This window comes from Biomphalaria glabrata, chromosome 6 (assembly GCF_947242115.1).
Source record: "Biomphalaria glabrata chromosome 6, xgBioGlab47.1, whole genome shotgun sequence".
Lineage (NCBI taxonomy): Eukaryota > Metazoa > Mollusca > Gastropoda > Planorbidae > Biomphalaria > Biomphalaria glabrata.
In genome coordinates this window covers 41,330,195-41,357,295 of record NC_074716.1, presented here as the reverse complement: position 1 = coordinate 41,357,295, position 27,101 = coordinate 41,330,195, and the positions used below count along the sequence as shown (strand labels likewise).

At 35.7% G+C, this 27,101-nt stretch overlaps 1 protein-coding gene across 2 annotated transcripts in view; it reads left to right on the top strand.

The window, feature by feature from the left end:
• Positions 1 to 1,034: 1,034 nt before the first annotated feature.
• The window catches only part of LOC106073441 (uncharacterized), a 38,042-nt gene continuing 11,975 nt past the window's right edge, over positions 1,035 to 27,101 (top strand). The window contains exons 1-8 of one of the 2 annotated variants that reach the window (XM_056034238.1): positions 1,035 to 1,231; positions 14,431 to 14,548; positions 15,817 to 15,950; positions 16,518 to 21,566; positions 22,922 to 23,086; positions 23,534 to 23,611; positions 24,298 to 24,459; positions 26,484 to 26,593. In XM_056034238.1, coding sequence (XP_055890213.1) covers positions 15,842 to 15,950; positions 16,518 to 21,566; positions 22,922 to 23,086; positions 23,534 to 23,611; positions 24,298 to 24,459; positions 26,484 to 26,593 — 5,673 coding nt within the window. In that variant the 5' untranslated portion in view covers positions 1,035 to 1,231; positions 14,431 to 14,548; positions 15,817 to 15,841. The remainder of the gene's footprint in view (positions 1,232 to 14,430; positions 14,549 to 15,816; positions 15,951 to 16,517; positions 21,567 to 22,921; positions 23,087 to 23,533; positions 23,612 to 24,297; positions 24,460 to 26,483; positions 26,594 to 27,101) is intronic. The other variant, XM_013233994.2, reaches the window with a different exon arrangement.

Here is a 27,101-nt window from a genome sequence, read left to right as displayed (position 1 = left end):
ATGCATCCTCCGTTTGGGACCCTCAACTCAAGAAAGTATTAAGAAACTGGAACAGACACAAAATAGAGCAGTGAGATTCATAACAAACGAATATTCACATTTGACTAGAGTAACACCTTTAGTAAAATCACTAAATTTAGAAAGCCTTCAGGACAGAAGGCTTAAAAGTAAAGTAGCAATCATACATAAAACACTGAACCATAATCTTCAAATACAAAAACAAAATTTAATAAAATACTCTGAAAGACACAAAGATAAAGGCACATTCCTCGTCCCATATGCTAGGACAAATTTGTACAAATACTCCTTCTTCCCTAGTGCTATTAGAGCATGGAATGGGTTGCCTGAGCTAGCCAGGAAAACCAGTGACTTGGCAGAATTTTAAGTCATTGGTTAATATGCATGACTAAATGCATGACGCGTACGTAGGACGTAATCATCTTCTTTTTTGAAGTAACGTCTGTATTATATAAGAAGAAGATATAGCAAGTGATACCTGTAGGTAAATCCGGCACTGCTTTAATTTTATAAAAGATTTATATTTCTTGGTCTTTCTCATTTCTGTATCACGAGTCTCTACTCTCTGGTGACGTATGCTTTCATTTTTTAAAAAAGTAGAGTTTAAGTTTAAGTCATTGATTAACATGCAAGACTAGATTGACACATGACATGCGTATTATATAGGGCGTATTTTTTTTTTTTCAAGTAATATCTAGAGCTCTTATATAGGCCTATCATATACAGAGTAGACACTATATATATAGTCTAGTCTAGATCTAGATTCTAGATAGATCTATTCTAGATGATCATCTGTCATCTACTACTACTACACTAGTCTTTACTCATGAAGGCGATGAGACATATTCTTACCCTATATACTTATTATCTTATAAGAATAGGTAACATAATATACGTCTTATATATACATGGTTGTCTAACTAACACATAATTACAAGACAAAATTGCTAAATTGGCAACATTGAATTTGGCAACCAATTAGGTTTACTTTTACCTCCTAGTGATGAGATGTTTACACGAACGAAGTTAGAATAAGTCTAATTTGTCTCTTGGAAACTGAGTGATAGATTAGATCTCGACTAATAGACTCTATTATAGAGTCTATATTGAAATTTATTAGACTCTACTCTCTAGATATCTAGATTGAATATGCGGATATTGCCTAAATATATTACAATGGAAGACGTTTATGTTTCTTTAAATTAAAAATATGGTAAATCCCAAGCTTTCATTAGATTTACTATCATTTATCATTTAGATTAGCCATTTTTTAGTTATAGTTTCATATTCACTATTGTTAATTCTAGATCTAGAAATAGAGACTAGGACTAGAGACTTTAGCCTAAACTTTAGCCTGTCTAGTGTTAGACACCTTATTTATATAGGTTAGTTATTTAGCGACGCACCATAGATGACGCATATTGAACGGGACTAGTGACGTTTGGGATATGTTGGGTTAGAGACCGGAAAATCAGTTAGCAATAGAACGTTCCAGGGTAACGACGTGTTTAGTGACAGAGACTTCTACTGTGGCCTTTTATCAGAATAAATCCATGTGCAATTGTTCATCAGAGTTGACTACATCTCTTCACTTGTTAAAATAGATGTTGTATAGTCCTTGTTTGGATTGTCGTTCAACTGCACGTAATACACCCGAACAATTACACCCAAACGATTGCAGAGTAATTGGTTGACTTCAAGACAGCCTGAACTAGCAACATCACAGTGGCGACCCCCGAAGCCCGGATTACCCGAACCTCGAAGCCGGACCCCTGATGAAGCCGAACATCGAACCGGACCTCGAAGCAGAACGTTTACTCAGGTGAGGGTCGTGCACTTGAAGATATAAGATTTCATCGGAGTACGGCTGAACACAGAATCATCGCAGAGTGACTTTGTTCTAGATCTACATGTTCTTGATCGTACGTTCAACGAGCCGTTAACTCAGGGTGACCTTCGTCAGGACAGTAATCATCGCAACGTCTGGTCTACTTAACCAGTATATTATCAACGCCTGATCTTCATATGCTGAATCGACCTACAACCAGAGAAACCGTTCATTCATAACGGGTGAGAGATCGTTAGTGAACCTGTTGGACATATTTTTTTCTTCGTCATAGGAGCCACATCGAGTATCAAGTTTTACCTCGTCAGTTTCGAGAAGGACAGTTTGCCCGCTGTCAGAAGTATTGTGAGTACTACAAGTTTGGTAGCTAACTAAATCGAAATCGCTCTGTCGTCTTACCCTTGGAGAGATTCTTGTGGAGCAGTTTGCTCATTGGACCGGTTGCTTACCACGTTTATAACGGTCACTGTGTTTAACCTTTGGAAGGTTAGTGAAGTAATCTTTATCAGTACTGAACATTGATATATTTAGTATTCGTCGGTCTAGACCATACCTAGACTTGTTAGCAGTGAAGTTGTGGAAACAGCTACATCCACTTAATTTCGTTGAAAACCGTTAGTCGTATAACGGAACGTCGTCGGAGGTGACCTTGGTTTCACCCAGTCTACATTGGACAGTTTGGTCTAGTGAAGCAACGTACAACAGCGAACTTCGTCGTACTACCAGAGTAGCAGCAGAAGCAGTGAACTATTTTAGAGAACCGTTATTCGTCAGCCCAGATCAAGTCATCGTCAAGAAAGTCGTTATTCGTCAGCCCAGATCAAGTCATCGTCAAGAAAGCCGTTATTCGTCAGCCCAGATCAAGTCATCGTCAAGAAATTCGTTATTCGTCAGTCGTCCAGATCAAGTTGCCGTCAAGAGACTGTTATTTGTCAGTAGTCGTCTACACAAGTCAAGTCGTCGCCAGAAGAACCGTTAACCTATTCGTCAGTAACTGTGTACACAAAGTCGTCGGAACTACACATACGGTCATCAACAGTCGTCGAAGGAACTGAAACATTTTGCTGTGGCATATCAGGACATCTGTGGCATTACGTGGGATACTGGTAGCACCGGAGAACAGAGTCAGAACTGGAAGAGAGGCAGTGGAATTTGTTGTGATCTAGCATATTCGGGAGTCCGAACAAAGGGATCTTTCTTATCAAAAGCTAAGTGCCATTTTTCTTATTAGTATATGTTTAGATTGCCCTTAGAAATAGATTTTGTCTAAATTTGGTATGTTAGCCTGAGTAAAATCAGGTGGTGCTGAAGCCTTAAACCCGTTCGGGGTAAAGACATAATTTAGATGAAAAACTATATTATACGTTTAGGATTGTAATTTGTTTTGTTTGTGTAAACGTCATATCCGTTGTTGCCTAGTTACTTCGTGACGTTATCATTGTGTGCCATATTGTCATATCCCAACCCATAGCGATAGTCTCATTTAATTATTTCATTTGTTTATATTATTTTAAATTATTTATTTTTATTAATTTAATTAGATCTGTATTTTTTTTTTCACTTAATGATAGAAAGTGCGGGTAGGATTCTTTTACTGTGAATCAGACTAAAATAATTTTAGTTTGAGCGGTTAAAATCAAATATGATTTTGCCATGAGAATAATGCCGAAACTGGCTATGTAGTCAAACACTGTCGTCTGGCTAAATTTAGATCTACAAATTGTACATCTCTTTGGTACATTTGATTATCTAGACTCTAATTTGAAATATTATGAATTGAAAAATGAATGAAGGTAGTACATTCTAGATATATATATCTTGTTGAAGATATATTTGACATTGTATACATATATTTGTTTCATATGGTTGAATAGAACCATAATCTACTCTAGATCTAGACTCTAGACAGTCTTTGAATTTACTCTAGACACTTCAGTCATACCAGGTTTTAAAATTGATCATAGTTATTCATACTGGATCTAAAAGTTATAGTGCTCTTGATAACTAGATCTAAAAGGTATTATTATACATACTATAATATACTAAATTTAAATTTGTGTGATACTAGATCTAATATGCAGATTTGAATATAACTCAGACTAGATTTACTCATTTACTAAATCTATAGATAGAGACTTAAACTTATATAAAAGTTTGTAAAAACTTAAATATAAAATAAGTACAAAGTATAGCCATAACCAATATAGGCTAAGTAAAAATATATATAAAATATAAAACACAATGGCTACATCATCATATGTGGACCTTAAGGAGGTTAAGGAAGCAGCTATGCAGGATGGAAAGGCCATGGAGTTAAAAGGAAAGGACTTAGCAGCTTATGTACAGCAAGTGGTGAAGGAAGAAATGGAGAGACAGAAAGAAGAAAAAAGACAAGAGATAGAGAGACAGAAAGAAGAAATAGAAAGGCAAGACAAAGAAAGAGAAAAAATTAGAGGGCATGAAGCTAAAATGGAGAAGATGAGATTGGACGCAGCACAAGCCAGAGCCCAAACTGAACAAGGAAATAACACAAATAACTCAAATAATTATACCACTCAAAGAGACAACCCTAATTCGCAGACATGGCTAAAGAGAAAGATACAAAGTTTTGATGAACAGAAGGATGACATTGGTGATTTTCTAAAAAGATATGAGGCAAAAATGTCTACATTTAATATGCCTGAAGAAGAATGGTCTGAAATACTGATAGACTTTGTTCATGGTCAAGCTCTAACAATATGCCAAAATCATGACCATCATATTGATGATAGCTATCAGGTTTTAAAAAGAGAGTTATTGAATGCATACGGTCATAATGCTACAACTTTTAGAAAGAAATATTTTGACAATATACCATCATTAGGAATAGAACCCCAAACTACTATTAATATGGAAAAGGATTTTTTCAATAAGTGGGTAAAATTAGAAAAAGTGACAAACTCTTATGAAGGATTAAAAAATTTTATTCTAGTGGACAACTTTGTAAATAAATGTGATCCTCAATTACAATCTTTTATTAAAGAAAGAAACCCAAAAACTATAGATGAAATAACAGAGATAATGAGAGTATACAAAAATGCCTATCCAAATAAACCATTTTCTGATAGAGATAAGAGCAAAGTAGATTTGATAGGATACACCAAAGAAAATGTTGATAGAAGTAGAAATAGAAACAGATCAAATAGTGGAAATAGAAAATATAGTGAAATAACCTGTTTTAAATGTCAAGGAAAAGGTCATATAGCAGCTAACTGTAGAAGAGGGAATAGTAGGTCTGGAAGTAGAAATAGATACAATGAACAAAATAACAGTAGATATAGGAGTAGAGATAGGAATGACAGGGGAAATTATAGATATAGGAGTTACAGTAGGGAATACAAAAATAAAGGTACAGATAGGATATATTTCATGGAAGGAAATAGGAACAATTTTGCAGTGTACCCAGGGTTTGTAGACAGAATTCCGGTGGAATTAATTAGGGATTCAGGTTGTAACACTTTGGCAGTAAAAACTAAATTTGTCAAACCTCATTGGTATAAAGGGTTTACTAAGAAAGTAGAACTAGCAGATGGCACTGTAAGGGAATTTAAAGCTATAAGGGTATACATTGAAACTCCATTTTTCACTGGTTATTGTGATGGCATTGCAATACCAGAAATGAGATATGATATGTTAGTAGGAAACATAAAAGGAGTTAAAGAATGTTCAAGAAAAGAATTAGAAGACTGGCAAAACAAATACAAAAACATAAGACAAAATCATGAAAACATAGAAACACAAAATATAACAAGTATGGTAATAACAAGATCAATGGATAAACAAGATAAGAAACAGGAAAATACAATAAATGTAATAAGTAATGATAAAGAAAAAGAAACCAGTAATGTAATACAAATAGAAAATACAGATATTAAGGAAAGAGAGATAGAAAATGAAACACAAAATAGTCTTGAAACACAAATATCTCAAAGTGAAAAAGAAACAATACCCAAATTTGCATTAGAACAAATGAATGACAATATTATTGGGAAAATTTATTCAAGAATATCAGATAAAAACAATAATAACCCAATGGAGAAATTTTGTATAGAGAATAAAATATTATTTAGACAAACAAGTAATGATAACAAGAAAATAAAACAACTTGTCTTACCACAGAAATATTGGAAAGATGTTTTAATCATGACACATGATAATAATTTAGCAGCACATAGGGGAGTAAAGAAATGTTATAGGAATTTGTCAAAACAAGTATTTTGGCCCAAAATGAAAGCAACAATCAATAAATACATAAACTCATGTGACATATGTCAAAAGAGATCTAACAAAAGCCTAGTGAATAAAGCACCTATTCAAGAAATGGATGAACCTACAGCACCATTTCAGAAAGTATCTATTGATTTAATAGGACCTTTAATTCAAACTGAAAATAATAATAAATACATTCTAACAGTAATAGACATGTTTAGTAGATACCCAGAGGCAATCCCATTATCAAATACAAGTGCAGAGAATATTATTAATGCCATAACTCAAAAAGTAATTACAAGACATGGTATACCTAAAATTATATTGAGTGATCAGGGATCTCAGTTTAAGTCAGAACAATTTAAGAAATGGACTAAACAATACAATATACAACACATATACTCTTCGGTTTACCACCCAGAGAGTAATGGTTTATGTGAACGATATGGTGGTTCATTAAAAAGATCACTAACAAAGATAATTCAGAATAATCAGAACAAGTGGGATCATTACATTAACTATGTACTATTTGCTCATAGAAACAACATCCATGAAGCAACACAATTTTCACCATATGAAGTAATACATGGAAGAAAACCTAGAGATGAATTAGATGTTTTCAAAGAAAATCTAATAGACAATGAGAATAAATTAAATAATGACAGTGAAACAACAATCACAACAGAATTGAAAGAAATATGGACTCAAGCATATAACAACAATAAGAAATACAAACAAAGTGCTCATGAGAATATAAATAAGAAAAGACAATTGAAAACACTAGAAGTAGGAAACAATGTATTAATATTGATAAATGACCTGAAAAATAAAATTGGTAAACAATGGAAAGGTCCATTTAAGGTGATAAAACAAATTAGTGATGTGAATTATCAAATTGAAATAAATGGGAAAATTAAAACATATCACATAAATAATTTGATGAAACACCTACTCACGACCTAATTCTACTGATGGGAGATTTTAATGCCAAAATCAATCCCAACCGAACTGGCTTTGAATATGTAATGGGACCATATGGCTCTGCAGAAAACATCAGTGATAATGGCGAGCGTTTGATTTCTCTCTGCGCATCCAACAGCCTTTCAATTGGAAACACATATTTTAAGCACAAACAAATACACAAAAAAACATGGCGATCACCAAATGGGGAAACCTTCAACGAGATAGATTACATTTGCATCTCCAAACGATGGAGGTCATCTCTGTTAGACGTGCGGACCCGCAGAGGAGCTGATATCGGCTCAGACCACTACCTTGTCAGTGGCAAATGTAAGCTCCGATTGAAACGCCAACCAAAACGAGCCACACGACCCCGCCCATTTAATGTAGAGAAGCTTAAAGACGGCAATACTGCAGCACAGTTCCAATTGAAACTAATGAACCGCTTTGAGGCTCTTGCAGATATATTGACCCTTGAAGAAGAGTGGGCCAACTTCAAAGATACCACTATTGGGTGCGCAGAAGAAGTTATCGGAAGGAGGCGAGGTTCATACAAGGAACGGTGGATACAAGACAGAACATGGAAATTGATAGATGAGAGGAAAGAGGCCAAACGTAGACGAGATCAGAAAAATGAAACACAGGATCGCAGCCTAGCGGAAGAAGCCTATAGGGAAGCAGATCTGAAAGTAAAGAGAAGCTGTCGGCAAGATAAACGGGACTGGATTGAGCAGAAAGGACAAGAGGCACAAGCAGCTGCAAGCAGAAATGACACAAAAACCCTCCATCGTATTGTCCGAGATCTCACTGGAGCAAAGAGTGGACATGGGGCACCAATAAAAGACAAGCAAGGCAAAACTTTGTTAACGAAAGAAGAACAGGATGCAAGATGGGTAGAGCACTTTAAAGAGACCCTTAACCAACTGTCGCCAGACATAACTTACATATTCAAGGACCCCTCTCCAGACAATGATCTCAAGGTCAAGACAGACCCAATAACTGCTGAGGAGGTTACCATGGCCATTGCAGTGCTAAATAATAACAAAGCACCAGGACTAGACATGATATCAGCAGAAATGCTAAAATATGGGGGACAGTGCATTGTTAACAGAATGACTGATCTCTTAAATCTCTGTTGGCGAACTTCAAAAGTCCCAGAGGACTGGCAAAAGGGAGTGATTGTAAAGCTTCCAAAAAAGGGCAACTTGGCAGACTGTAACAACTGGAGGGGCATTACTCTCCTCTCTGTCCCAGGCAAAGTTTTCAGCACTGTTTTGTTGAGACGGCTTCAACAGTCTGTAGATGAAAGGCTCAGAGAAGAACAAGCAGGTTTCCGAAGAGGCAGATCATGTACAGAGCAGATTTTCGTTTTACGAAATATCATAGAACAAAGTTTTGAGTACCAACAACGGCTAACGATCAGTTTCGTGGACTTCAAAAAAGCGTTTGATAGTGTCCACCGAGAATCACTATGGAAAATAGTTAGAGAATACGGTATACCAGAAAAATTCGTCCAGATCCTACGACACCTTTACAGTCAGTCTAGTTGCTGCATTAAAACAGAAGAGGGAACAACAGAGTTTTTTACAATCGAGACAGGTGTGAGACAGGGGTGCATCTTATCTCCCTTCCTTTTCCTCCTAGCCATCGACTACATAATGAGGAGAGCAATGAACCAGACTGCCTTTGGTATTCCATGGCATGAACAACTCCGATTGACGGACTTGGACTTTGCTGATGATGTTGCACTACTCGGGGCTACAAATAAATGCATTCAAGAAATGACGGAGAGCCTAGACAGAGAGGCACCCAAAATTGGCCTCCGCATAAACTTGGATAAGACTAAAATTATGCGAGTGGGATATAAGGCAAAGGGTGTCCCCGTCAGACTTGGCGAGTCAAAGCTTGAAGAGCTGGACAAGTTCACGTACCTTGGCAGCATCATAACAAATGATGGAGACGCTTACCATGATGTAGCGTGCCGAATAGGAAAGGCAGGGAGCATTTTCCAAAGGCTGCAGCCTATTTGGACTAGCCAAGCCATTGGACTCGAGACAAAAATACACCTTCTCAACACAATCGTCATTCCAACTGCTACATATGCATGTGAGACGTGGAAGTCATCTGTCAAAATTGAGAAAAGACTAAATGTGGCTCAACAGAGATGGCTGAGACGGATTTTAAGAGTCAGATACACAGACCGGATCTCAAACAAGGAAATCCTTTGCCGAACTGGGAGTCGAACACTTAGTGAGGTTGTGACTGAGCGTCGCATGAGGTTTGCGGGACATGTTCTACGTCAAAATGAATTACGCACACCAAGAGTTGCGATAACATGGAAGCCAAAACGAGGAAAGCGCAAACAGGGACGTCCTCGTATTACCTGGCGACACACCTTCATGGAGGACCTCAGAACAGTGGACACCAGATGGGAAGAGGCTTCAGACATTGCCAGTGACAGATCATTATGGAGACAGCTTGCCGCCCAATGCGCCGAACGGCGCGGGAGGACCTAAGTCTAAGTAAGTAAATAATTTGAAACTGTATCATGATAGAGAAGATGAGTTGATACAAAACATTCAGGAGGAAAGAGAAAATACATTTTCAGAAAGAGAAGAATGCTTGATGATAATAACAAATGAAAATCACAATGAAAATGATATTAAGGAAATACCTGCAATAGAAACAAAAGAGAATCAAACTTGGCAAAAGATTAATCTTAATAATTTAACTAAGGAAAAGTCAAATGACATAACTAAAATAATACAGGAATACAAAGAAATTTTTTCCAGCATACCAGGAAAAACAAATATTATTAAACATGACATTAAAGTAACAGACACAAAACCTATCAAGCTTAAGCCATATAGAATACCGCTACATTTACAAGACAAAGTAAAGAAAGAAATAGACAATTTACTAGAATCAGGTATAATTGAGCCATCAACATCTCCTTATGCTTCACCAATTGTGATAGCCAAAAAGAAGAATGGAGATATAAGGTTATGTAGTGATTATAGGAAACTTAACAACATCACAGAATTTGACCCATATACAATGCCAAATATAGAGGATATTTTACATAAATTAAATGGAGCAAAATTTTTTACTAAATTGGATTTAACTAAAGGTTATTGGCAAATACCTTTAACAGAAAATGCAAAACCTTACACAGCATTTGTAACACCATATGGTATTTTTCAATGGAATTATATGAGTTTTGGATTAGTAAATGCACCTGCCACATTTAATAGAATGATGAACATGATAATTGGAAACAAAGAAAATGTTATTTGCTATTTGGATGACATATGTATTTTTAATAATAGTTGGGAGGAACATTTGGTAGATGTAAAAGAAGTGTTCAAAATAATAAAAGAAAGTGGACTTACAATTCAAGCAGAAAAAGTAGAAATAGGATTGGAGGAAATAATCTTCTTAGGACATAAAGTAAATAACAACATGATTAGCCCTATTGAAGATAACATAAAGAAAGTACTTAATATTGAAATACCTACAACAAAAAGACAAATTAAAAGCATATTAGGAATAGTAAATTATTACAGAAAGTTTATAAAGAACTTAGCAGAAATAGTGAATCCATTAAATGACTTACTTAAAAAAGGAAAACCTCAAAAAGTAGTTTGTAATGAGGAATGTATGAAAGCTATTGACAGAATTAAAGATGTTTTTAGTCATGAATTAATATTAAGACTACCTGATAAAGACAAAATATTTTATGTCACAACTGATGCATCTGGTAATGCTATTGGTGGTTGTTTAATGCAGAACTATGATAACTTACATCCTATATTATATGTAAGCAGAAAATTGTCAGAGGCAGAGAAAAAATATAGTGTCATTGAAAGAGAAGCCTTAGCTGTAATATGGGTAATTACTAAGCTAGAGAGCTATTTAATAGGAAGGAAATTCATATTATTAACTGATCATAAACCTATTCAGTATATACAACAAAAGAGCATGAAAAACAGTCGTGTTTATAGATGGTTCTTAGCACTACAGGAATATAAATTTGAAGTGAAAGCTATTAGTGGATCTGTGAATATTGTAGCTGATCTATTGTCTAGAATGACATTGAAATGAAATAAGTTTGTAAATAAACTATGATTATATTGATCATGTAATATATATTAATATATTGACACCATTTATATGTTATGGAAAAGGGAGATAAGTAAATTTGATGTTAAGCATTTAAAAGTAAGTATGGATATTTTTTTTTGTGTGAATCATTTCATATATCATTGACGAAAGTTAGTTCTATGGAAAAGGGTGAGTATAAAAGAAAAATGGACAAAAGCGTATAAAAGGGTGGTAAGAAAAAATTTATTGAATGTGTAAATAAAGTCTATAATTGTTTTTTGAAATATTGTATTTTATCAGATTACTGCCAGTGAAGAACATTTGTGAGTGTATGAAGTACCCATAAGATGCCACATTTTCCTCCATGATGAACTGTGTACTAATGAAGATGATTCTGGAATGTTATGAACATTGACATTGAATATGAAGAACTGTCAAGTCAAGATGAAAATGTCAAGATGAAGAAGTCAAGATGAAGATGTCAAGATTTTATGTTTGTGGTCTTCCCCTTAAATTGAAAATGCCCTTGTAAGACTTGACAGTAGTGGAAAAATATTGACATATTTTTTTTTCAAGGGGGGGAGGAATCTGTTAGACACCTTATTTATATAGGTTAGTTATTTAGCGACGCACCATAGATGACGCATATTGAACGGGACTAGTGACATTTGGGATATGTTGGGTTAGAGACCGGAAAATCAGTTAGCAATAGAACATTCCAGGGTAACGACGTGTTTAGTGACAGAGACTTCTACTGTGGCCTTTTATCAGAATAAATCCATGTGCAATTGTTCATCAGAGTTGACTACATCTCTTCACTTGTTAAAATAGATGTTGTATAGTCCTTGTTTGGATTGTCGTTCAACTGCACGTAATACACCCGAACAATTACACCCAAACGATTGCAGAGTAATTGGTTGACTTCAAGACAGCCTGAACTAGCAACATCACACTAGGCCACTATGACTATGAACTAGACTAATCTGAACTCTAGACTCTAGAGTAGTTCATTTAATCCGGACATTAGACATTACATGAATTCGAACACTCGCTGTTTTTGTGGTCATTACATTTTTATTTCGATATTTAATATGAAACTAGCACGCTGTATATAATATATACTATATAGTAAATTCTTATATAAGGCACAGCTCATCACATTCTCCTTCAAGAACGCATTGCTTTTTTGTTTATAATTCATTTGTTTTTATGTTTGGAGCTAAAAACGACGTATCGGGACTGTGCATGTCCAATATTAGATAAGTTCCTGTATTTTTGTTCCGCTTTTCCAAAGCAGATGGCAGTTTTTTAGATTCTCTGTAACCATGTATGTAAAGCTATTGTTTTAACCTCCCCCGGGAATTCATACCCATATAAGGGATGAAGGCTATATTATGAGCCTGTTTGATCGTAAGCTGATGGATATATCAAAATAAGCTTCCAAACATCTTTAGAAAGACATTCCAATCACATTTATACTGCCAGGTGAGCTGGCAATGAGGAGAGGTATACACTAAGAGTGTATTATAGTGTCACAACCTATCAAACAGGCAGTGGAGGGAAGGAGAAGAGAGTCATGAAAATAATTATAAGCTTCTATGGGAGAAGGGGTGTTAAGGTGTAACAAAACGAACATCCAAATTATGAAAAGAAGAAGAGGGTCTTTGGATGGGAATTAAAAGAAAGAGAGAGAGAATACATGTAGCCTAGTTGAAAATACCATGTTTATTAAATTATAATAATTAATTTATAGATCTATAATTTATATAGATTTATTTCTGTCTGTTTCTACACATAGATTATATAGGTAGGCCTATATAAATAAATAAATTATAAACGATATATATATATATTTGGCGGAAAACAGATTGAGCTCTCAACATTCTACTTTTAGGACCATTTTTTTGACCAATTTCAAATTGGCTATTATTGACATATTATCTATCAAATTTATTGCCCAAGAATAGAGGAATTAAAAAAAAAAAATCAGAAGCAACAGACAATTATTTAACTTGAAAAAATGAGGTCAAACACACTTACCCCTAATAATGAAAAATCCATCACTCACAGGGCGCCCTCAGGTAGGTGCAAGGTGGTGCACTTGCACCCCCCTTGGATTCTGAGTAGGCTTATTCTAGCCATTGTTTTGCATCATCAGATCAATTAAAATCAAAGTAGCAACTGAACAAGTAGTGCTTCCACTGGCGACTGAAGTACAGTTGTTGTAGACTAGCCTAGGCTTATCAGGAATTTATGGCTGACCATGTACGTGCACCCCTCTGAATTCTGAGTAGTCAAATTTTAGCCAGTTTTTTACACCTTCAAATCAATTAACTTCTGCTAGGAAGAAGCTTAACATGTAGTGATTCCACTGAAAAAAGTTAATAAGGATAAGCTATTATTGTAATAAACTAGAATAAGTTAATATGTAGTTCATATCTGACCATGTGCACTTTATTATTGGCTCTCAATTCAATATTCTGTAGTTAGTTTTGACGATTTGTTTACATTTGCACAGAATTCTAGTTATAATTATATTTAGTAAAGGCCTAGAATGATAAAAGTTTTTCTTTTTTTTTTTTTTTGTCTTTCAATTTGATATATATATATGTGAAAGTTTCTTTTTCTTTGAACAAGACAGAAGAGTGCAGTCATCTTGGTACATGTATTTACGTCTTGCGGAGTTGCGGTCATTGTTAGTGCTCAATAAAAAAGTAGGTTAAACACGTTCACCAGTTTATGATAGAAGAGATATAAGAAAGTTTTTCCCATGCCCTGAGTCAAAATATTGATTTGTATCGACTGAGCACTGGCAGCAGCATGAATTAACTGCGTTTTCTTGGTATTTCATTTATGAAACTGCAGATATCTCAGGCACTGAACAGATGTGTTTGAGCTATGGATGCGTTGATGGTCATTGTCCATTGCAGGTCTCACAGACTTAACCTTATTATCAATTACCTGAATGATGTTTTAGACAGCCGTAATGCTGTTGGTGTCAAGTGAGTGCATTAATGCTAAATTTACCTCATTTGTGTGAGACACGATAGACTGAGAAATTAGAATTCATTCACGTTAAGTCACAACTTTGAGAAGATCTTTGGCTGTTTGGTGTATTTTAAAATGCGACTGTAAGTGAAACCAGACAAACTGCTTATGTGTAATCAGTGCCTGCCTCTCATGTGTTTCTGATTTGTCTTGTAATTGTACTCAATTATTCATCTGTTTTTGAACCAGTTTCCATGATGTTGCAGTTTGTCCATTTTAGCATAAGCGCCTGCTCTACATCTTATCAGCAGTCACATTAATGACATAATCAAAAACCAACTTGAACATTCTGAGGAATACTTCAGGGATGGCATCTTAAGGAAGGTGAGACATCTGGCAAACAAACTTGGCATTGGTGCTGCCGAGATTTGCAGTTGACACAACGAGCAAAAATCATATGTTTGGATTTTGTGATTATTACAAAACACGGCTTTACATTCATTATCTAGATTCGTTAGTTTCATCATTAAAGTCTCGCCTTTTGAGTAATAATAATGTTCAGTTCAACCTATTTTGTCTACATTCTAAATTGATGCAAGAATTGCAACGTAAAGAAGAATAACAGCACTGCCAGATAAGCCTTTCAATACCGCTTGTCCATCGCTACAAGAAGCAGTTCAGTAGTAAAGTTATTGACAGTTTTAGCAGCATTTGCATTTTGTGTTTGATCGACCGTGGGGATGCATGGGCCGCACGGATAAACTCCCAAAGTGTACAGTAAATAGTTCACGTTTTTTATTTTTTTGATTTCATGAAACAAGTATTTACAGTGAACTTAATATCGCATAGGTATGGGTGGCGAGGGGGCACCAGTTCTTTTCTTTAATATTAACAAATTTGAACATAAATGTTTTTTATAAAGATTTATTAATATTTATTTTACAGCTGATATTTACACATTTATAGTAAAAGTAAAGTTTCCCTTTCAGACCTTGTGGTCATCTGTTTTCTGTGGCCTACGGTTAACTATGGTGTCATGTGGCCAGCACAACGACCAACTGCCTTTACTTTCCCCAACTAATGTCAGTTTCCCATTAGAGCTGGGTGGACTCAGAGGCGCCCGAAGATCCTGAGTTTAAAAATCCCAGTCTTCACCAGGATTCAAACCCTGGACCCGGTACAGAAGTCAAGCGCTTTACCGCTCAGCCACCGCGCCTCTTACACATTTATATTCATAGATATATATAGTATTTATGTTTATAATAATTTACAATAAAAAAAAATATTCACACCTACATTAGATTTATGGAACATTTTTTGTATACATGCATTCTTCTTTTCTTTATTAAGCCTTCTAAATCTGATTAAAATGTAGTATGTTAGTAGACTTTATATTTCGCTAGGAATCTAGTTATGCTGTGTCTAGATCTAGTAAATTTAGATGAGAGATTCTTGATTTTAATTAGTTTATTATTTACATTAAATATTTTTTGAATGATCAGTTTCTCTATTGGGACTTAGAAGACATTCCTTAGTCACAACAGTTATTACTAGAAACAATATTGTTGGTAAAAGTGAAGACATTTAAATTTTTGTGTCTTTTCTTTTGTCTCTCTTTTTATACTGTTATTATTGTTGTATCTTCACTATAGCTATGGAGATGTGAAGTTTGTTGTCATGGCAGATAGCTTTCCAACTATCAGTGCAGACCAACTGACTAAAGCTGCCGCAGGAGTTCTTTCTGCTCTGGATGGAGATGCACCTGGAGATGGTTGGCAAACAAAAGGTATTTATTCTGGTGTTCCTTAAGAAATGAAGACCATTACGTCCTAGTCCAAATCTCCGTCAGGATGGTTTGGGGATAGAGTCTGGCAGTTTTCAAACTAGGAACCAATGTGACTCCAGTCCAAAGCACATTCACATGTCCATGCAGTCATACTGCTTGTATACATGTTCAATGTAAAGGTCAATATATATATTATTGACATTTAGACTCAACAACTGTTGGTTTATGTTATTAATAGTATTACTTACACTATGTTGCACACCTTGATGATGGACATTACCCTTAATTGAAGTGCTGAACAGTGTGAAAGGATTTGGGGGGGGGGGGTGACTTCAGAGAGAGAGCAGGCAAAAACAGGATTCAAGTTTTTATAAATCACTAAATATTTGTATTCTGAACGTTAATCTATTTTGATGCTGTATTCTAAATTAGATAGTATAATATTTTTATTCTTTACACTCTTAGGAATAACATTATGTTTTGTTATCTTTTCTTTAAAAAAAGTTCTTAGTTTGTCGGAAAATTATTAATTTTATTTCTAAATCTGCATTTAACTTCATGTTTCAGGTATTTTTAACACAGAAAAACTCAGACAAAAAAAGCCTTTTCAGTCTTCTCTGGAACTGTTAGAAAATCTTTCTACTTCAGTTACTTCCGAACTTGCTAAGCTCAACCAACTTGATGTACAGAAATCATCCAACAGTAATCTACCTAATTCAAATCCTAGTGTTGGAAAAATTAAAAAGTATGATGGTTCCTGTCAACCTGCTGCCAAGAAATATTCAAGTCGTAAAAACTACAAACTGCTTCCCCCTATTATTCCTCGACAGTTCCAGAAAAGCCACAGAAAACATGCACCGCAGGTGGTTTGTCAGAAACAGGTGGTGACCCTCAGTCATCAACCAAGTTTGCACAGCTCTGAAAAGTTGAAGTCCATGCCCATTAGATTTGCTCGTTATACAACCAATTATGTTTTTATTAGGACAGCTCCACCAGTGTCAGGGACTGTGCTGTCATCTGGGTCAGTGTCAGTTGGAACAACAGTCCAGGCTGTGGCTACTTTGGAATCTCCTAATCATGTAAAATCAGCAACTACCATTAATCCAATAGTCTCTTCTTCCATGGCAACTCCATCTACTGCTGTTGTGTCATCCTCATGTGGAGTAAATGCAAAAAGCATGTCATTAGTCCCTATCGCACCAAAGTTAACACCAAACAATGCTAACCTAGCTACAGTCATTATCTCAAGTACTGGTAAATCAGTAGTACAGACCTCTACTTTAAGACCAGTGTTGCTGCCTATTTCAATCAAATCTGGTGAAGCATTACAAAACAACAGTGCTTTAGCTTTGTCAAAATGTCTTGCAGTGGAACACACCAACATTTGTACTCCAACTAAGATGCCAAGTCAAGAGGTCTCAACATCTAAAGCCCAGGTGGTCCATATGCAGCTTTCCCCATCCAACCCCGGCTTGACTAGACTATTGTTCTCAGGATCACCATCAAACACAGTGACTAAATCTGATGCTGAGAATATATCTACTCCATCTCACTCTAACCATCAAACAGCTACCACTTCCAGCATATCAAAGTCTGACCTAACTTTAATGAGCTGTCTGAACATAAATAATATCTCTCATTCCAATAGCATTACTAGTGCAGCCAGAGGATCTAGCCAGGTGAAGCTGTCCCCCTCCAGCTACCATCACAGCCCTTCACATACCACTCCTGGGGGTAGCACCATCACCAGCCCACCATCAAGTTTAAGAATCTTGCTTCAGAGCAAATCTTTATCACATACATCCTCTCTCTCCCATATAAAGGCATCACCTCTGCCTATCACAGACCCATCTGCACAAGATCTAAAGTTAAAGTCATTGGAAGCTAATCTGTCGTGTGTTAAATCACCTTCCACTTGCAATGAATCAAAATTGTTTGAACTGACATCAAAATCAAAGTCACCATTAAATGATTCAAACTATTGTTGTTCTGAAAGTTCAAAATTTGAAAATTTCAAGCCAGCCAGTACAATGCCATCAAGTCATTCCATTTCGACAACCATAGTTATGGATAATTCTCCACTAGGAAGCTTTTCATCAAATGGAAAGTTCATAAAAACAACAGCTACAGCATCAGTCACAACAGCTGAACTTAATTCACATCAGTCAGTGTGTAAGTCTGTCACAATTAGCACAGCCAAATTACCTGGTCTGTTGAATAATGCAATTACATCCAAGTCTCATCAAACTGAGTCTAACCCCACAACAAGTTTTTCTACTGGCCCAGCCAATTTATCTTCATCAAGTGTTGATCAACAGTTTGAGCAAGTGAAAGAATCTCTAATTAATTTATTGAAGTCCTCTTCCAACAGCATTTATAATTGTCCTGTTACAGCAATATCAAAACCATTGCCCTTGATGGCTAACCTTCCAGTTGACGAGTATAAGTATTGCAATGAAAAACATCATCAGAACATAGTAGCAACAACTTCTACTCCATCCAAATCATTATCTACTGTCAAAACAATGACCACAAGAGCAGAGACAACTCAGTCCAACAATCTACTAAAGTCCCTTCTTTGTGCCAGTGAAGGAAAGTCTAAAACATCTGATCACACTGTCACTACAGTAACAACATCATCTGTGGTGACTACTGGATTGACTAATGTTTCTAATACTACCAGCACAGAGGTTTTAGATAATCATTCAACATCATTAACTAACATTCTGAGTAGAGAAGAAGAGTCCATGTCTATATCAACTGCTGCAGCTGCTGCTGCTATGGTTTCACTGTCAGAGACAAATACTCTGCCAAAGCCAACTGAAAACCATCCAGCTTTGTCAACTGATACCCCAGCAGGCAGTTCAACCAACATAGCCAGTTCTTCTTTGCCAGAACTGCCACAGTTCCATATTTCACCAGTGGACAGAAGCCAACTTTTGATCTCCCCTGCAGGCATCAAACACCTTCAGAATTTGCTGCGCAAGCAAGGGATATCTGAAGGCTATTTCATCATCACAACTCCCAGGCCTTCACTCTCTGCAGCAGCCAATTGTAAGAACCAGCCGGTGAACTTTGAAAATTCAAATTTCACCAATACACGTTCGAAGAAAGTCATTTCTCAAACAGGAAACTCAAATATATCCTCCTCCTCAAGTCAGAGTATCTCCAATGATGAAAACATGTATCCGTCTCAACAAGTTTTAGTAGAAAATAGGATGGAGGAGAATAATGGTGAAGATTTATTAGATAAAGGTAATAGTGTTGATAAAAGAGGAAATGGAGAATCAAGCTCAGATATATCCAAAGAAGTTAGTTTATGTCAAGATAATTATGAAAGTGAAAGTGACAGCTCCTCAGAATCTCAGTCTAGTTGTGGCGCCCTGGTTATAGAAACAGGAGAAGATGAGGATGGACAGCAAAGCTCATTGTCTCCAGAGGATGGTGAATGCTCTCTAAGAAAGCATCTCTCAGACACTAATGAAAACATTTTTGATAATAGCCACATTAAGACTAAACATGTTTCCAAATTAGATGGTGCTTGGGAAGGTGGTAATGACTTGAATGGTTCCGGAATCATAGCACAGAGCCCATTATCCTTAAGCGACCTTATTAGACAACAGCAGAGGCATGGAGAGACTGACTACAACTTTTTATCAACTTCAGAGCATAAAATGAAAAATGGGGAGGATGAAATGAGAAGCGCATCAGAAAACATACATCATGAGACATCAGTTGGCAATGGAGATGATTTTAATTTCACTATACCCCTGTGCCCAGTATCAGCATATGGTGTCTCACATCAGAATTCTGCCTTAGAAATCTCTTCTGGCTATCAGCATAACATGTATGGTGCTAACACTATGTTTGCCAATGATATGTCTTTTGAAAATAGCACTCAGCATTCCAGCTTGGAAACACATAACCAAATGGGGGAGATACGAACCAATCCTTCACCCAAACTGCTTTCCAGGCCTATGAGTGCAGCCAGCCCAAAGTCTCCACTTTCTGTTAACTCAAGCCAGATTTCAGATCATAGCACCCCTCTGAACCCACCAATGACCCCTAATACAATGCTAATCAATCTGCTGAACAGAGTTCCCACACCATTACTGACTAACCACCATGACCTGCTCTCTGTACCTACATCTCAAGAAAATAACATGAATGTATCAGCACTAGGTAACTTTGAAATCCTTCAAAGCAAGCAAGATCACAGTCTTTACCATAACAAAAATATGACCTATTCAGGAAACTCCAATCAGAACTCGTTACTTAATAATGTTGAAACAGACAACACTAACCTGTTATACAATCAAGATTCTAGGAATATAAGTGATAGAAAGTTTGTTCAGAATGCCCTACAAATAATGAATGCTAACTATTCTTCTATGCCCAGTTCAAGTGATGATCATGGTGCTCCACTAGCCAGTTTTAGTGATGTAGCATTTTCTCAGCACAGGTCACAAGATCAACATTCTTCAATGTGTTTCCCAGAAACTTATGAAGGGGATGTCAAACAGCATGAGGATAGTCAGCATTTTCATTGCAAGTCTTGCCCCGGCCCACTTGTAGTCACTGTCAATTTAGACACAAGCTCTCCGGCTGTCAAAGTTTCACATGCTTGCAACGCAGGAAAGTCAGCTGAGGAGTTGCTTAGCACTTTTGAGCATACAACTCTGGGACTGTTGAAGACGGAAGGCTCTCAAGAATCAATGCAGCTGAACTTGATTCCGGTGAAATCAAGTGAGACTGATATCCTCCGTCACCTTATTTTGAACACAAGTAGTGGGTCATTTCATTCGATGGCATCTGGAGATCAGGGGTTTGTCGAGGCACCCTCAGCTTACAATATGTCTCAACCTCACATGCAGCCCCAGTATGAATGTCAAGTGGAGTCTTTCCTAGATTCAAGAAGTCAGCACAAAGACATGACAGAGAACACTTCCTATCAGTCGCAGGAAGACAATTTTCTTCATTTGGAATCTCACTCTCACAGCCAGTCGACATCATCTTACACAGATGCCAGCTTCCAAGTGTCCACTTCTTACAATGGTACTGAAGAAGATAACCCAACCTTAGTCGACTCAGCCAGATCCTCTTACATTCTTCAGGGAAATGGCCCCTCTTTCACCATGAATGACATGAATAAAAGTAACTTGCCCCTTGACGACCAACCTTTCCTTGAATCAAGTGAAAGACTTCAGCACCTCAGTGACTTTAGATCTGACCAGCAGCAAGAGAACCTGTTTTATCAGCATACCCATGACCCTCAAACTGACCTTCACCAACAGCAAGACCTCCACCTTTATGACCCTGACCATCAACATCAGGACCATGAGCTTGACTACCACCTTGAGAGTCTGCCACAGTCCCACGAATCTCACCAGTATTCCTCATCTCTTCCACTTCCAAGTGCTTCCAGGATCTTTGAGGATCACCCTGAAAATGTTGGCTTCATAGACAACCAATTCTCCAGCCAGTACTATGACAACAGCAGGATGGCCACCAATTTGACAATGTTTTCCCAGCTTTGTGCTGTGGCTTCTGAGGCTCCAGTTTTAGGGACATCTGCATCTCACTCTTGCAACATTCCATTTAGCACAGCACCAACAGGTATTATATGCCATTTTATATAGACTATAATGACCAATGGTCTAAAATTATCAAATTATATACAACTAGCCAGATATGATCCACTGCCTGCAGGCCTAATTTTGGGTAGTACTGATCTAGTGGATTAGATTTAGATCTATGTCAAACATGATGAATGTTCCCTTCACATTTTTTAAATTTATATTTTGCCATGAAAATGAAAGTAGAGTGTGAAAATGGGTTTACCAGTCTAGCCAACATATTATCTAATATTAAAAACTAAAAACAGGTTTACCCAAGTTGTTGAAAATTTTTTAAAATTTGTATTGTTTAATAGAGATAAATTCACCTTTTTTTTTTTTTAAGGGCCCCCGGATGTGGGAGGGACATTAAACATACACTACACTCTCCGCCATTATCTAAGGAGCATTTATGCCAAGTTTGATCAACATGGTTTTGATTTCTATGCAAGACATACATACATATATACTCCTTACATTCTACTTCATATTATATTCGATTTTAAATTGAGGGGTATCTATTTTTTTTTTAAAGAAAAAGTTTTTTAGGTTGTTAGAGTTAATATAAATACACAGTGATGTGACTATAGAGAAAATAAATTCTAAAGAAGAAGAAAATTGTATTCATAAGAGTTGGATGTGTCAGTTTTTTTAATCGGTCATATCAAACCAAAATGTTATGTAAATGTATAGTTGATGATTTAGAAAGTGACTTTCAATTATCTATATCTACATTTTCTTTCATTTTTCCTAAAATAGGAAAAAGCTGCATGAATATGTGTGAACAAAGTTTATATAAATAAGCTAAATGAAATCAATAGTTCTTTTATGCGTAACTCACCATTGTGGACACTTTAAAAAGTTAACTAATAAAACCAAATTAATATTTTCATTTTTTAAATTGAGAATATGTGTGTGCTTGTGTGTGAAAAAAAAAAAATTCTATTAAATTCAGTAAGAACAACTAGATCTAGATCTACATGAATACTAAATCTAGAATTAAATTAAAAGAGAGCAATCAACATATCATACACAACATAACATATTATATCAGATACTAGTGCTTAACAGATACTAGAATCAACAAGCTAAAAATGTTTGTTAGGAATATCATTCAAATGTGGGCTGTTTTATTGGAGGTGCCAAAAAAAAGGGAACGGATTTCCAGCCAAAATAAACATATAGCCTAGAACACATCAACAGGTGTATTCAGTGTGCAGTGCTAGTAATTATATATATTTAACAAGGCATTAAACTTATGATCTATTGATTAAAAAAAACACTTTGATTGCCAGCTCTTAACTTTTCTCAATCTTTACATCCTCAAATTATGACTTTTTATTCTATTGTAATCAGGCTTGCAGTTCCAATATCCACCTGATGATGAAGATGATGCTAGCATTGTGAAGCAGCCTGTTCTACCCAGTGCATCTTTCTCCCCTCCAAGTGTCGCAGACCCAGCTGTCACTCCAGATCCTGGTGGCATGGGAATGTACAATGGAACATTTCCTAACTTATCCGGTAAATAGCTTGACATTATTCTATTATCAAACTTTCTTTGTTAATTAAAGTTAAAAGTTGTTTGACTATTCATATAATAGATTTCATATTCAAAGTTTTTCAAATTTTTTTTTATGCTTATGTTTATGCTACTTAACTTTATTTTTGCATTAAATTATTTGCAGACATACTATTTAACTTTTTTTTGTTTCGTACTAACATTCAGAATCTGTTAGTAGTGCCAGTTTTTGCAAAGCTTCTATCAACTAATTCTGTCTATCTGTATGGTATTCTTTTGATTGTAGGTTGGACTGTGAATTACACTAATTTTAAGCTAACTAAGCTAACTATAACTGTCACAAAAAAAAGGACGTGTTTAGATAGTTTAAAAAGTATTAATATTTATTCTTTTTTTCTTGTAAGATTACTAGATGAAAATTTAACAGTTCTTTTCTTTTCTCTATTTAGTGTATGATATGTATGTCAGGGGAGGAAACTCTGATGTCCGATGTGGAGATAATGACACAACACAAGAACTTGGAAACTGTGAGTTATCAGTTCATTGATGTTTAAACAGCTATAATAAAAATAGGCAACTGATTGACTTTGTCAATTTAATTTTTCCCTAAGATATCCTTTAGTTTGTTGATTGTTATGTTGTAAAGATTACTACTTCTATTGAGAGTGTTGCTTTCCCTAAGAAATGTCGGCTATGTAAGCTCAATGACATGCTGAACTAAATGCCTCATTTTTTTTTACCAGGATTGCAATATATATACATATATATATATATATATATATATATATATATATATATATATATATATATATATATATATATATATATATATATATATATATATATATATATATATATACATATGTGTGTGGAAAGAATACATTGCATATGTGTAGTGTGAACATATTTACTTTATCTTTCTCCCAAATCAAAGTGACTTGCAGCATGCTGCTGTACAGCACATAATTGAGAAATTTTAAGCTATCTGATAATTTTGTCATTATTAATGAGAGTTGAATATCTGGGAAAGTTTTTTTTTCTGTATAATTGTGCAATAGAAATTGATTTTAAAATTTATATTATTTGAAATGTTGCTAACAAGTACACAAACATTAAATGATTCTTTCATGTCTATTTTGATTTGCAGTTTGTGTGGACTGTAATATTATGTACAAACATTAATTGATTCTTTCATGTCTATTTTGATTTGCAGTTTGTGTGGACTGTAATATTATGTACAAACTGCAGTGCAAGTTCCATCCCAGCGAATACTCTTATATCTGTGACACTCCCATTTTATCCCATGCTCGGCTGACTCTGCCATCTTGTTTGAGGCTTGGAAGTTCAAGTGTAGTGGGGCATACAAACAACACTGGTAGGTTGCTTATTTTTTTCTTACAACGCTGGTAGGCTCTTTGTTTTATTTTCTTACAAACAAAACTGGTAGGCTCTTTGTTTTATTTTCTTACAAACAACACTGGTAGGCTCTTTGTTTTATTTTCTTACAAACAACACTGGTAGGCTCTTTGTTTTATTTTCTTACAAACAACACTGGTAGGCTCTTTGTTTTATTTTCTTACAAACAAAACTGGTAGGCTCTTTGTTTTATTTTCTTACAAACAACACTGGTAGGCTCTTTATTTTATTTTCTTACAAACAACACTGATAGGCTCTTTGTTTTATTTTCTTACAAACAACACTGGTAGGCTCTTTGTTTTATTTTCTTACAAACAACACTGGTAGGCTCTTTGTTTTATTTTCTTACAAACAACACTGGTAGGCTCTTTGTTTTATTTTCTTACAAACAAAACTGGTAGGCTCTTTGTTTTATTTTCTTACAAACAACACTGGTAGGCTCTTTATTTTATTTTCTTACAAACAACACTGATAGGCTCTTTGTTTTATTTTCTTACAAACAACACTGGTAGGCTCTTTGTTTTATTTTCTTACAAACAACACTGGTAGGCTCTTTGTTTTATTTTCTTACAAACAACACTGGTAGGCTCTTTGTTTTATACTGAAAGATTTAACCTTTTAATTAAACCTTTTAATTAAACATTTAATCTATAAATATTTAAAAAATCACAATACTAAACATATTTAATCACTTTAAATTTCATAAAACAAATGCACTAATGCACTAAGAAATTGGGTACCCCGTCAAAAAAGCGCGGACAAAATAGCGCCGACAAAATAGCGCGAGCAAAACAGCACCGACAAAAAAAATAAATTTTAGTCATCTTGAAAGAAATACTTTAGATATCGTAAAATATGAACAGAGCCAATATTTTTTTTTTGGTTTAAAGTTATCATAATTTTTCAGTCATTTTGCAGGAAACATTTTAGATATCTTAAAATACAAATAAGCAAAAATCATAATAAGGTAAAATGAATAAGTCAAAATATAGCATTTATTTACATTATAAAAGTGTACTTAGAAAACACGTAAAGATACTTGTCAAATTTACACACACGCACACGCACCCACACAAACTTTCACAAAGTTAAATTGTAGGAGATGTCACGTAGAAATTCCATCACTGGCTTGTTTCCGTACATTGGCAATATAGCTTCAAGTCGTCTGTCAAGTTGCAGTTACTTTGTCTTGCTTGCAGCTTTACTTCGTTCTCCAGCACTGTACCTCAAAATCTTGCTCTCAGTGTTCTCCTGTTCTCAGAGGAAGTGAGAGATTAACTTGTACACATTAGAGTGATGACCGTCAACAGACAGTTGAAACGCATGATGCCATCTCTCCACTGAATTGTTTGTTCGTGGTAGATTGTCCTGCACACGTTCTCTAACATTCCATAATGCTATTATACACATCATATATAAGTCCGCGCTATTTTGTCGGGAAATTTCGCGCTATTTTGTCGATGCTATTTTGTCGGGAAATTTCACGCTATTTTGACTGCGCTATTTTGTCCGCGCTATTTTGACGGGTCACCAGAAATTGTATTATTTACATTTTTTGGGTCCTGGGAATTAAAGTAGAAAAGAGGAAGCATTAACATAATGTTTTCCTTTTTTTTTAAACATGTTGGTACTGCATGGAATTTACTATGAAAACAAAGAACAATCACTCCCACATCCGGGAAAATAAAAAAAAAGAGAGAAATAAAAAGTTTAACAAAAAAGATAGTGAAATAAATATTATAAACCAAGTAACTCGCTGAGAGTAACGCAGCACGGAGAGAGTTAAAAATGTGTATCTCAACCTAGAGCCATTGAGCTTAGAATTTTTAGTATGAAAGTAGACAGCCTAACATTGAAATATTCATACTTTTTTTTTTAATCCATTAGAGTTTACAAGGCTACTTATTTGTGTAATCTGTTATAATGGAGTGATTATTAAGATCTCAGTGATGACATTACACAAACTTACATTTTTATATGCAGGTGTGTTTGCCAAAGAGGTGATTGCAGCTAGAACAAAGTTTGGTCCCCTGATAGGATCTCCTGTGTCATGTGACCAGCTAGGGTCAACAAGAAGTTTCTCCTTGTGGCAGGTAATAGAATTAATTTACAGCATCTTTATTTTTCTTTTCAAAGGTATTAAAAAGATCTAGTATTCTACCTACGTAATGATATTTTAACTTTTATTGTTTGTATATTATGGCCTCCTTCAGCTATGGCCTCCAGTCATGGGAATGAGATGAATGCCTGGGCATTTGCTGTGGCCAGAACAATGTCGCCAATACATCAGTTTCCCCCTCTTCATGCAGCTGATATATCCAAAGCAACGGCAAATGCTGATACAGTTTGGGGTCATCGGCTCTGCCAGGGTGTAGCACTGAGTGCAGCAAACTGCCTAAGGGTCAAGGGCTCCTCATTTTTTCTCAGTGTTGACTCCCAAAGGCCTTTCCATGATTGGGTATAGCTGCAAGGCCACAGAGGTTTGAATTTAGAGTTTTCCTACTCCTAGGTGTGGTGCCCCAATGGTCCAACAGACTAAGGAATAGGTGAAGTTGGGAAGACAGTAATGGCTAACGAGCTCCTCCTGCCCGAACCTTACTG